The sequence below is a fragment of the Aquarana catesbeiana genome, linkage group LG11 (genome assembly GCF_042186555.1).
Source record: "Aquarana catesbeiana isolate 2022-GZ linkage group LG11, ASM4218655v1, whole genome shotgun sequence".
Classification (NCBI taxonomy): domain Eukaryota; kingdom Metazoa; phylum Chordata; class Amphibia; order Anura; family Ranidae; genus Aquarana; species Aquarana catesbeiana.
The window spans coordinates 169156489-169170087 of NC_133334.1; the positions used below are offsets into that span (position 1 = coordinate 169156489).

Here is a 13599-nt window from a genome sequence, read left to right on the forward strand (position 1 = left end):
ATTTGCTTCACTTAGAAACATGTTTCTATTTTTTCCCCTTAGGTGGAATTGATAAGATCACGTGACCTGTTACATAGATATCACATTGCTGCTTTCTATTTACTTATCTGTAAATATGTAGACATGATAATAGATTGGGAAATTTAGCAGATACAATTCATATATAATAAATATTATATAAATGTATACATCAGAAAAGTTAACCTGATGCACTGGTACAATTGACTATAATGGAAACAAATATTCTTTTTCCACATTCCTGAAAACAAATAGCACAAATATGTAATTATTATATGAATGTATTACTCCATAGTGTAGAATGTGGTTTTTAGGTTTACACACTTTTTATGTTCTGCTTAGGGATGTGTTGCTAAATCTTCATGCATGAATGGGTTAATCGGCTTTAGGTTGTTTATTAGAGCTAGAGGGTGAAGGCAGGAGAGAATGGTTTATTCCAATGAGATTTAGCAGCTGTTGTGTTGTTTCCCCTCTTACATTTAAAACATCATGTGGTTTTTTCTACTTTAGAAAAACACACAGAGAAGATAGTAAAGTGACAAGGATATGATTAGTTTTACATTAAGAAGCAGTAATTGTAAAATTTAGATTTTTTTTTACCACTGATGGAATTCACATTACTGGGAAATAGTTTTTATTGAATTAAAAAAAGACGTTAGACCTTTTGAAAACATGAACTACTTATCGCGGACAGTTATCATTGCTATGGCTCTACAGCTAGGTAAGATTTATGAATACATATGTATGTGTGAGATTATTATCATTTTTTTTTTTACTATTATTATGTTAACACAATTGTTTGCAAAAATACCTGTATATATATCATCTTTGTTATTTTGTTTACAGCATCATGATCAAATGGTAAAATATGTTATAAGTTGGTAACATTTTATGGTAAAATATATTATAATTCATAATATTTTTGTGTAATAGTATAAAATCATAAATCTATACTATTTGCATACATTTTCATTTATTTTTATCTCTAAGAAATATTTAATGTTGAAAATACTGAAAAACGAAATAAATCATATTTTGAAAATTATTTTCTGAGGAAATAATGTTCCGTATCATGCTTTTTTTTTTATGTCCCTTTGTCCTTTACCATTTCCACCCAGAAAAGTCTTACATAATCCTAAAACTTTGTCTCAATTTGAGTGTATGTGAGGGATGATATTATATAGGCATAATTCAACATCTAGTAAACTGAAATTATTTTACACGTATTCTTACAAGTATTGTTTAGAATAATCATAAGCAAGTAAATGTTTCTAGCATATGTTTATTAGCTTAGCTATACGGTATCCCAAATAATAACATCAATTTTTTATTCAATTAAAAACTCAAATGTTTGAAAACTGAATGCAGTTATTTAGTATATAAACAGTGCCGTAATACACATTATGTAAAGTAAGAACTGAAAGAATACTCCATCTGTTATGACACAGCACATCTAATGTCTACAAACTAATCTAGAAATTTGGTTTGAGAAGGTCAATTCACCATGCTTTTATCTTTGTTGAATATTACAACATTAAAAAAAAAAAAACTTATATAAATGTTTATAATTTCAATCTTTATGGAAAAGTGAATTACCACTATAGTTAGTATACCAGCCTACATGTAGAGACAATCTGAAAAAAAATAACTCAAGGATCGGTTTACATTTCTGTGGTGGATTAACATGTGTTGATTTATGGCAGCCCATTTACTTTGAAAGGATTGTCTACTCACCCCAGTGTGTCCAAAATCAGACATAACCTTTTCTTTGTAACACAATACATAGCAAAGACCTACCAATTATTGCAAAGTGTTGCAGGGCACTATTCAAAATTATTTGCACTGCATTGCACCAATGCGCATAACGCACATGTTACCACAACAGAAAAGTGTAATTTGGCCCTAAATGCCGTATCCTGGTTTACATTACATTGTACTGTACACGTGTTTTACAAGATATATACAGTATACCCCTCACATTTTTGGAAATATTTTATTATATCTTTTCATGTGACAGCACTGAAGAAATGAAACTTTGCTACCATGTAAAGTAGCGAGAGTACAGCTTGGATAACAGTGTAAATTTGCTGTCCCGTCAAAATAACTCAACACACAACCAATAATGTCTAAACCGCTGGCAACAAAAGTGAGTACACCCCTAAATGAAAATGTCCAAATTGGGCCCAAAGTGTTAATATTTTGTGTGGCCACAATTATTTTCCAGCACTGTCTTAACCCTCTTGGGCATGGAGTTCACCAGAGCTTCACAGGTTGCCACTGGAGTTCTCTTTCACTCCTCCATGATGACATCACAGAACTGGTGGATGTTAGAGACCTTGCGCTCTTCCACCTTCCTTTTGAGGATGCCCAACAGATGCTCAATAGGGTTTAGATCTGGAGACATGCTTGGCCAGTCCATCATCTTTACCCTCAGCTTCTTTGGCAAGGCAGTGGTCGTCTTGGAGGTGTATTTGGGGTCTTTATCATGTTGGAATACTGCCATGCGGGCCAGTCTCCAAAGGAAGGGGATCATGCTTGGCTTCAGTATGTCACAGTATACAGTATCTCACAAAAGTGAGTACACCCCTCACTTTTTGTAAATATTTTATTATATCTTTTCATGTGAGAACACTGAAGAAATGACACTTTGCTACAATGTAAAGTTGTGAGTGTACAGCTTGTATAACAGTGTAAATTTGCTGTCCCCTCAATATAACTCAACACACAGCTATTAATGTTTAAACCGCTGGCAACAAAAGTGAGTACACCCCTAAGTGAAAATGTCCAAATTGGGCCCAAAGTGTCAATATTTTGTGTGGCCACATTATTTTCCAGCACTGCCTTAACCCTCTTGGGCATGGAGTTCACCAGACCTTCACAGGTTGCAACTGGAGTCCTCTTCCACTCCTCCATGATGACATCACGGAGCTGGTGGATGCTAGAAACCTTGCGCTCCTCCACCTTCCATTTGAGGATGCCCCACAGATGCTCAATAGGGCTTAGGTTTGGTCCTTCACCTTTACCCTCAGCTTCTTTAGCAAGGCAGTGGTCATCGTGGAGGTGTGTTTGGGGTTGTTATCATGTTGGAATAATGCCCTGCGGCCCAGTCTCCAAAGGGAGGGGATCATGCTCTACTTCAGTATGTCACGGTACATGTTGGCATTCATGGTTCCCTCAATGAACTGTAGCTCCCCAGTGGTGGCAGCACTCATGCAGCCCCAGACCATGACACCCCCATGCTTGACTGTAGGCAAGACACACTTGTCTTTGTACTCCTCACCTGGTTGCTGCCACACACGCTTGACACCATCTGAAGCAAATAAGTTTATCTTGGTCTCATCAGACCACAGGACATGGTTCCAGTATGCTATGTCCTTAGTCTGCTTGTCTTCAGCAAACTTTTTGCGGGCTTTCTTGTGCATCATCTTTAGAAGAGGCTTCCTCCTGGGTCGACAGCAATGCAGACCAATTTAATGCAGTATGGTCTGAGCACTGACAGGCTGACCCCCCACACCTCTTCAACCTCTGCAGCAATGCTGGCAGCACTCATACGTCTATTTCCCAAAGACAACCTTTGGATATGATGCTAAGCACGTGCACTCAACTTCTTTGGTCGACCATGGCAAGGCCTGTTCTGAGTTGAACCTGTCCTGTTAAACTGCTGTATGGTCTTGGCCACCGTGCTGCAGCTCAGTTTCAGGGTCTTAGCAATCTTCTTATAGCCTAGAACATCTTTATGTAGAGCAACAATTCTTTTTTTCAGATCCGCAGAGTTCTTTGCCATGAGGTGCCATGTTGAACTTCCAGTGACCAGTAGAGAGGAGAGAGTGAGAGCGATAACACCAAATTTAACACACCTGCTCCCCATTTACATCAGAGATCTTGTAAAACTAATGAGTTACATGACATTGGGGAGAGAAAATTGCTAATTGGGCCCACTTTGGACATTTTCACTTAGGGGTGTACTAACATTTGTTGCCAGCGGTTTAGACATTAAGGGCTGTGTGTTGAGTTATTTTGAGGGGACAGAAAATTCACACAGTTATACAAGCTTTACACTCACTGCTTTACATTGTAGCAAAGTGTCATTTCTTCAGTGTTGTCACATGAAAAGATAATATAAAATATTTATAAGAATGTGAGGGATGTACTCACTTTTGTGAGATATTGTATGTTTGCATGCATGGTTCCCGCAATGAACTGTAGCTCCCCAGTGCCGACAGCACTCATGCAGCCCCAGACCATGACACTCCCACCACCATGCTTGATTAGGCAAGACACATCTGTCTTTGTACTCCTCACCTGGTTGCCACCACACACACTTGACACCATCTGAACCGAATAAGTTTATTTTGGTCTCATCAGACCACAGGACAGTAATCCATGTCCTTAGTCTGCTTGTCTTCAGCAAACTGTTTGCGGGCTTTCTTGTGCATCACCTTTAGAAGAGGATTCCTTCTGGGATGACAGCCATGCAGACCAATTTGATGCAGTGTGCGGCGTATGGTCTGAGCACTGATAAGCTGACCCCCCACCCCTTCAACCTCTGCAGCAATGTTGGCAGCACTCATACGTCTATTTCTCAAAGACAACCTCTGGATATGACGCTGAGCACATGGACTCAACTTCTTTGGTCAACCATGGAGTGACCTGTTCTGAATGGAACCTGTCCTGTTAAACCACTGTATGATCCTGGCCACCGTGCTGCAGCTCAGTTTCAGGGTCTTGGCAATCTACTTATAGCCTAGGCCATCTTTATGTAAAGCAACAATTATTTTTTTCAGATCCTCAGAGTTCTTTGCCATAAGGTGCCATGTTGAACTTCCAGTGACCAGTATGAGAGAGTGAGAGCGATAACACCAAATTTAACACAATGTGAAAGTGGAAACTCCTGCGCTGTCGGGGGGGGGGGGGGCTATGCTAAAAGGACACTGCTGCAACACCTAAGTTCTGATCCAAGGCAGGACAAATGGGACAAAAGTGGGGGAAGATGGTAGTTGCGCTGTGATGAAGGGGGGGGAGGGAAGCTACAAAGATGACTAAAGTGGCAAAGTGAACTAAAAAAGCAGAAACGGGCCAATGCATGAATGGATCCTACATGCTAAAAGAACATGGTGGGGATGCAGTGCAGTGCAACGTAGCTGATCAACATGACATGTTGCGGGCGGACAAAGCCTAATATATAAAGGTAATCGTGAAACAGTGACTGCTTGAATATAGCAAAACAAAAATGCATATACCAACACAAATAGGGTGAATAAAGACACAATGCAAAAAAAAAAATATATATATATAATGCAAGAAAAATATATGCGGGCTAGTGCCCCATTAGCAAAAACGTGCCAGATCCTGGTGAACTACAAGTGACAAATCCCTAGGACAAACATGAATATTAGTTCTATCATCCAGTCCAAAAAGCAAAAACACGTGATGAGAAACACAAAACAAGTCCAATCGTGAAGGGAGGGGGGATCTTCAGTGAGGACACCTCCGTGTTTGCAAGCCGCTTACCTTACAGCTGTAAGGTGTACAGCCTGTGTTGCAAATGACCCGCAGGTGTAGACGTTCCGTGTATACAGGCAGTGACAATGATGAACATGCCAAGCGAAATATAAAAAATAAAAAGTATACAGCATGTAAAATAACTCTGCAACGACCACAGTGGAGGGGGGGCAAGACACACACAGGGGGAGGTTGCACTCACTTTCATGAAGTGAGTGTGGGCATCAATCCACAAGCGCCGAGCTCGTATGCCTCCAGGAGTGTCACCAATCTGGAAACTTTCACTTAGGGGTGTACTCACTTTTGTTGTCAGCGTTTTAGACATTAATGGCTGTGTTTTGAGTTATTTTGAGGGGACAGCAAATTTACACTGTTATACAAGCTGGTTTTGCTCCAGCATAAAGTTAATGCTTTTATTTAAACATTTGTTTCCTGTTATTCTTATGCATGTTATAATTAAATTCCAGAGCTAAAATGTATAAATGATTATACTTTATCACACCCTGAGCACCACTTGGATTTGTCTTTGCTGCTGTGGGCACTAGTAGAGGCCTTCACATAACCACGTTAAATATTCCCTGCACATTATTAACTCACTGCACACTAAACTTGTTAGACCTGATAAATGTCAATAATACCTACTTAGTAGACCATATCTCCAGACTATTAAAAAAAAAAACCTGTGTCGATGAGCTTTTGTTCACTTTAAGCAGGTTTAGCATTCCATCCTGCATCTAAGGCTGGGTTCACGCTATTGCGAATTAGATGCGGGTTTCTTCGTATCCAATTCGCATAGCAGGAGATTGTGACCGGCTCTCTAAGGAGCCGATTCACACATCTCCGGAGCAGCTCCAGTGTGAATTGCACAGTAGTCCTGTGCGTCTTTTGGTCCATTTCAGGTTCAAATTTAGCCAAAAATTTGGGCTGAAATCAGACCTGAACCGGTGAATGGAGACACATCGGACCCCCTGCTGTGATCCGCTCCATTCCTCAGTGGGAACCCAGGCTAAGGGGAAAGAAAGCCTGCTTGAAACAGGTCAAAGGCAGGTCAGAAGATCAACTGCAGGTCAACTCCACCATGCTTGCTTACATCTCCCTAGCATCTCTCTAGCCTAAACTATTTTTTGCATGCTCTGGTTTAAAAATCTCCTCTGGCGTTAACTATGCCTGCATGGTTACTCCTCATACATTTGACTCCAACACTAGAAATGCTATCTGTAAAGCCCTATTAAAAGCTGAGGTTCTATGTCAGATTAGGTTGGGGAGCTAGGGAAGGTGGGCAAATGGGTTTTATTTGATAATGAGCTTCTCCGTTACAAATAATAAATAAAAAGCTGTAATGTCTGTTAACTTTTATCTCCTCTCCTGGAATGTTGTTATGGAACAAAATAAAGAGAAGTAGTCATGTGATCTACAGTGTGGTTGTGGGCTAAGACACTGCATTCCATGTGTAAATATAATATACTTTTCTACAACTTTCAAATGCAATTTGTAGCAGCCACTGTCAACCAGGTGTACAGTTGCTGCTGTGGCCAGAGGGAGGGGGAAATCATGCCATCATAGTTTGGCTTATACCATTGACAGGTGCAAGCATGCCATGGTGACAATGCTAAGCATGCTAGAGCAGTCTGTAGATCGTGTTGTCCCCTAAAACAGGCAGTCAAGAGAAACTTCTGGATCAACAGTTATTTTACACTTGTAAAACATATATCTTAACCTCTTGCCGACTGCCGCATGTACATTTACGTCAGCAGAATGGCACGGCTGCACAAATGGGCATACCTGTACGTCCCTTTGAATTTGCTGCCGTGACGGCGCGCACACCCCGCCGCGTGCTCCGTGATCACGCCTGCGGGTCCGATGTCCGCCGGTCTCCCGGCGATCGTTTCATGGAGAGGCAGAATGGGGAGATGCCTATGTAAACAAAGCATTCCCCACAAAAAAACAAGGCATTCTCCATTCTGCCTTGTGACAGGACAGTGATCTACTGCTCCCTGTCATTGGGAGCAGTAATCACTGTCATGTCACTTGTAGCCCAGCCCCCCCCACAGTTAGAATCACTCCCTAGGACACACTTAACCCCTTCATCGCCCCCTAGTGGTTATTAACTGGTTAACCCCTTCCCTGCCAGTGCCATTTACACAGTAAGCAGTGCATTTTTATAACACTGATCATATGTATAAATGACAATGGTCCCAAAATACTGTCAAAAGTGTCCGATCTGTCCGCCATAATGTCGCAGTCACAATAAAAATCGCAGATCGCCGCCATTACTAATAAAAAAAAAGAATAATAAAAATGCCATACAACTATCCCCTATTTTGTAGACACTATAACTTTTGCACAAACCAATCAATATACGCTTATTGCGATTTTTTTACCAAAAATATGTAGAAGAATACATATCGGTCTAAACTGAGGAAAAAATGTGTTTTTTTATATATATATTTTTTGGGGGATATTTATTATAGCAAAAAGTAAAAAATATTGCTTTTTTTTCAAAATTGACGCTCTTTTTTTGTTTATAGCGCAAAAAATAAAAACTGCAGAGGTGATCAAATATCACCAAAAGAAAGCTCTGTGGGGAAAAAAGGAAGTCAATTTTGTTCGGGTACAACGTCGCCTGACCGTGCAATTTTCAGTTAAAGCGACGCAGTGCCGAATCGCAAAAAATGGCCCGGTCATTCAGCAGCCAGATCTTCCAGGGCTGAAGTGGTTAAAACACAAAGTGGTGGCGTTATTCCCAGAGGCCTTTGTACCCTACATCTAATGATAGTTTTTTTGGATTCCATGACAAATAAGAAATGGTACTCCTTCCAAAATATTTGTTAATAGTACTTTTTTGGTTACCAAAAAAACAAGATGTTTAAATATATTTAAGGGAGTTGTCCTTTCTGCAGAGGGAATAGCCTGAAATAGGCACAGAGCAAGGGAAAGAGAACATACTCGTCCAGTTAATTGGGTTAAATAGCGCAATGTCTGTGACCACCTCAACTAGATCTGCGGACATGCCCATAATAAATTATATAAATCAGATTGAAGTGGCACTTTGAGCATTCAGTAAGATAATTAATACAGATGTGTTGTGAATAAGTATATTAAAAGCATAATAGCCCTATATAATATTTTTAGTTGCATCTATCTCCATACTTCATTAGGGGTGACTTCACAGATAGAAGTCTAACCCCTTAATGTTATGTCCTCTATCTCCTCCCCTTTCATCTTAGAATCTCGGGCCCATTTCACCATAAACTTAAGAGGTTGATTTTTAGACAGCTGAGAACAGAGGGAATGTGGTCACTTATAAAAAAAAAAAGGGAAAAAAAGATCTTTATAATTTTTATACACAAATGTTTTGCCTTTCCTTTCTATTTTAAACTGAATGGGTTGTTTTGGAAGGTGATCATTTACAATCACTTTAAAGAATTAAATCCGAAATAGATTTTTTATAGCAAAAGTTGTTAAAGTGGAGTTCCACCCACTTTTACAATTTTGTCTTAAAGGAATGACAACCCCTCCACCACTCGATTTTGGATTATTATTATTATTTTTTCCATTTTTACCTTTTATGATGTACCTTGTGTACGTCCGTCCCAGCCTCACCGTGGCTCAGTGCGTCACATCCTCATCTCCCCCGCTGCCTTCTGGGACCTTTGTGTGTCCCAGAAGATAACGGGCCATTTAGAAAGCGCCACGTGACTCGCGCATGTGCAGTAGGAAACTGGCAGTGAAGCCTGAAGGCTCAGGCAAGTAACCTGGTAAGTAATTGATTAAATGGGGAGTGAAGAAGGCCACTTAAGAGAGAAGATCATGATTTTTTCTTTTTTTAAGGATCATACTTACCTAGGTGAATGCAGCATCATTCCCCCGCTGGCTCTAAGACTGAGAACCGAGCGATCAAACACCACTGATCATCCGGTTCTCGGAGCTTGATGAGCAGAGAGCTGGTGACTGTCAGTCACTGAGGTGCGCTCTGCCCCCCCCTTCTGCGCTCACTGTAATGCTGGGCTGTGGAGGGGGGCAGGAGCGGCTGGCTCAGGCTCTCAGCAGTTCGCTGAGAGGCTGAGCCAGGTGCCGGTCCAGGGTTGTGGGCAGATCCTGACCATATAGTTTCAATCTTTCCCCAGCCTGGATAGGCTCTGTGACATCACCCGAAAGCGAGCTTAATCCCGTTGTTTGCTGAAACGGGTCACAGCAGTGCAGTGCAGTGCAGAACAAACGAGCTTTGGCTGTACTTCTCCTTTAAAGATCATGTATAAACTACCTGTTGTTCCAACCCCATATTAAGCAAGTATTGTGTATTTCCTATCCAATCCCTCACATAACAAAGTAAACAAGCAATGTTATACAGCCGAAGGTCAAGGAAATTACAACCCAGCTCAGCTACATGCTGAGTTACGTTTACCAAAAATATTCTCATTTTTTAATTTTGCTAATTTTTTTTTTTTTTTTACAAAGTCTCTATTTATTCTGATTATATAGTTAGATTATATGTCATTATTACATTGTATATCCCTGTATGTTGTGGATGTTCAAGTGCTTATCTAATAGTTTTTTGAAACTATCGATGTCTCCCGCTGAAACCACCACCTGTGCAAGGGAATTCCACATCCTTGCCGCTCTTACAGTAAAGAACCCTCTACGCAGTTTAAGGTTAAACCTCTTTTCCTCTAATTTTAATGAGTGGCCACGTGCCTTAATAAACTCCCTTTCGTGAAAAGGTTTTATCCCTATTGTGGGTTCACCAGTATGGTATTTGTAAATTGAAATCATATCCCCTCTCAAGCATCTCTTCTCCAGGGAGAATAAGTTCAGTGCTCGCAACCTTTCCTCATAACTAATATCCTCCAGACCCTTTATTAGCTTTGTTGCCCTTTTTTGTACTGGCTCCATTTCCAGTACATCCTTCCTGAGGACTGGTGCCTAGAACTGGACAGCATACTCCAGGTGAGGCCGGACCAAAGAACGATGCTTCATGAATCCATGCTGATTACTGCTAATGATACAGTTTTCATTACTAAAATCTTGTATATAGTCCCTTATCATCCCCTCCAAGAGCTTGCATACTATTGATGTTAGGCTAACTAGTCTATAATTCCCAGGGATGTATTTTGGCTCTTTCTTAGATATTGGTGCTACATTGGCTTTTCTCCAATCCACTGGTACCATTTCAGTCAGTAGGCTGTCGGTACAAATTAGGAACAATGGTCTGGAAATTGAATAAAGTATAATGACTGCGCTTAGGACAGTTGCAAGGTATGCAGCCCCCCTAAAGAAACTCCCCAAGGTGTTTCAGATATATGAAAATATGTATAAGTGGGGTAATGGCGCTCCCTGACGAGTAAATGGGCAGGTGAGTAATATAGGGTCCCAATAATAATTGGAATCAATATACGAACTTTTCGGCGAGTAACCCCGCCTAAATGAGTTGCATGAATAAATAAATGCCAAACAACCACGGAGTAACAAAACTCCCTCCACGTTCGTGAGTATGCAAATAAAGGGTTTAGAAATTAATAATTAGTGATAGTGTTGGTAGAAATGCCTACCCTTATCTGTGTAGGTGCATAATCCGTGAATGGTGCTTAATTGAGTATGTCACTCATAAGCGTGTGCACACTCCAAACATATATAATACTAAACCTGTGCCTAAACCAGGTGTTGATACCTCAAACCATAGGTACCAATAAACCGTTAAATATCTGTAAAATGTATGTTACTTAAACACCCAGACATACATTGGACTTCTGCCAAATTATAAATCCTCAGACATGTGCATAAACAAAGTGCATATAAACAAAAACATATAAAAACATATAAACCGTAATTAATATTTTAACCACTTAAAAAGTGTATATGAGCAATCCTGCAAATTTTAACCAGTCCGTAATTGTGAAGAAAATCTTTCGGTGAATAAGTAATCCAGGAAAAACCGATGAAAATAACTTTCAATTGTGACTTGAGCGTATTCAAAACGTCCTTGGTGACTTAGTGCTCCCCCTCAAGGATCCCCACTCACCAGATCCATTCACCCCAAAGGGGTAATTCGCATAAAACGGTAATCCTTACGATCTCCCTGCCGGCGTGGTGGATGGATTTCCCAGGAAGGTCCTCAGCATATATAGGGTAATGGCTCTCAGTCACTCATATAGAAAGAAAGAGGAATAGTGGACTCTCATAGTGTAGTAGTAAAAAAATATATATTTATTCCAGCGTAAAACACTACCAATTAAAAAACTATAGTCCAGGTCAGCTGGCTATAGTAGTATGCAGCAAAAACTTAGTTAAAAATACTAACATAGGCCTAGGCAAAGCCTAAACAGTGCCTAGCATAACCGCTCTCATAGTTGTAAAAAATTCCCGGCCGGGTAGCCCGTACCACAAGGTGGAAGTGAACCGAGCGTTTGCGCTCCACCTGCATTCCCCCGGCCTTCTGAGCGGAAATGACGTAGCGTGCACGTCATTTAAATATCGTACCTGGGGGGTGTCTATAGTATGCCTGTAAAGTGGCTCATGTTTCCCGTGCTTAGAACAGTCCCTGCACAAAATGACATTTTTAAAGGAATAAAAGTAATTTAAAATTGCTTGCGGCTTTAATGTAATGTCGGTACCCCCCCCCCCCCCCCAGTCCATTACTAGGCCCTTTGGGTCTTGTGTGGATATTAAGGGGAACCCTGCACCCAAATTAAAAAAAGGAAAGGCGTGGGGTCCCCAGGCCCTATATACTCCGAACAGCAGTATACAGGCGGTGCAAACAAGACAGGGACTGTAGGTTTGTTGTTAAGTAGAATCTGTTTGTAATTTTGAACTGGTACATTTTTCTAAAGTGTAGCTCCAGCCAAAAAATCTATTTTAATCTTTTTGGAAAACATAGCGAAGGGTTATCACCCCTGTGACATTTGTTTTGTTCTCTGTGCACCTCTTCAGAAGATTTCACCTCACTTTCTGTCCCAATGACAAATGTTTTTTAAAAATTTGGGGTTTTTAGTGAAACAAGGATTGTTGATAAAGCATCAATGGAGAGGAGACACGTTTTTCCCATATTAACTCTTACAGGAGAGAATTTCCCTTCCTGGGGTAGATTCCATCTCACTTCCTGTTGTCTCCTTCCGTTTGCAAGTAGGAGTCGTTTGTAAGTTGGATGTTTGAAAGTAGGTGCCTGCCCTATATACTCTGCAGAAATTATTGCCTTAGGTGTTGGTGTTGCCACAACACTGTAAGCCCTCACAGTTACACTTGGTGGGCGCAGGAACGGGCCCTGCTGTGAAATATTAGATCAAGAATTGTAAATACATGTCCCTGTTGAACAGGGACAGAAAAATTGGGTCTTTGGTGGTGGTGCTGGTGCCACAACACTGTAAGTCCTCACAGTTACTCTTGGTGGGCGCAGAAACAGGCCCTGCTGTGAAATATTAGATCAAGAATTGTAAATACATGTCCCTGTTGAACAGGGACAGAAAAATTGGGCCTTAGGCACTGGTGTCACAACACTGCAACTCCTCACAGATACTTTAGTTAGAGTGCAGGAACGAGCCCTGCTGCAAAGTATTGCATGAAAAATTGTAATTACACGCCCCTGCTAAACAGGGGCTGAAAAATTGGGCCTTAGGCACTGGTGCTGGTGCCAAAACACTGCAACCCCTCACAAATACTCTAGTTGAGCGCAGCCTTAGCCACTGGTGGCGGCGCCCAGAACCAAAAATATTCTTACAAGCTATCAGCATGATCATTGAGGAGGAAGTGGATAGTCACTCAGCATAACAGGATAGTCAGCATAGGCAGTCTTGAAGGGATCTGACATGTCAAAAAAAAATTATTCGGTTACATCAGCATCAGGTGCTTGGTAGCTGATGGTGATCCAAGACTGATTCATTTTTATGAAGGTCAGTCGATCGACTGAGTCGGTGGACAGGCGCACCCTGTGATCGGTTACAAAGCCTCCAGCAGCACTGAATGTGCATTCTGAAAGAACGCTGGATGCAGGACAGGCCAGTAGCTCAATTGCATACTGTGCAAGCTCTGGCCAGTGATCCATCCTCAAGACCCAGTAACCCAGAGGATTTTCGGTGGGAAAGGTGT

At 40.9% G+C, this 13599-nt stretch overlaps 1 protein-coding gene across 1 annotated transcript in view; it reads left to right on the forward strand.

Moving 5' to 3' along the window:
• The first annotated feature begins 443 nt into the window (after positions 1-443).
• NRN1L (neuritin 1 like) overlaps positions 444-13599 on the forward strand; it is an 806791-nt gene continuing 793635 nt past the window's right edge. Inside the window, exon 1 of the mRNA XM_073605035.1 lies at positions 444-739. Coding sequence (XP_073461136.1) covers positions 691-739 — 49 coding nt within the window. The 5' untranslated portion in view covers positions 444-690. The remainder of the gene's footprint in view (positions 740-13599) is intronic.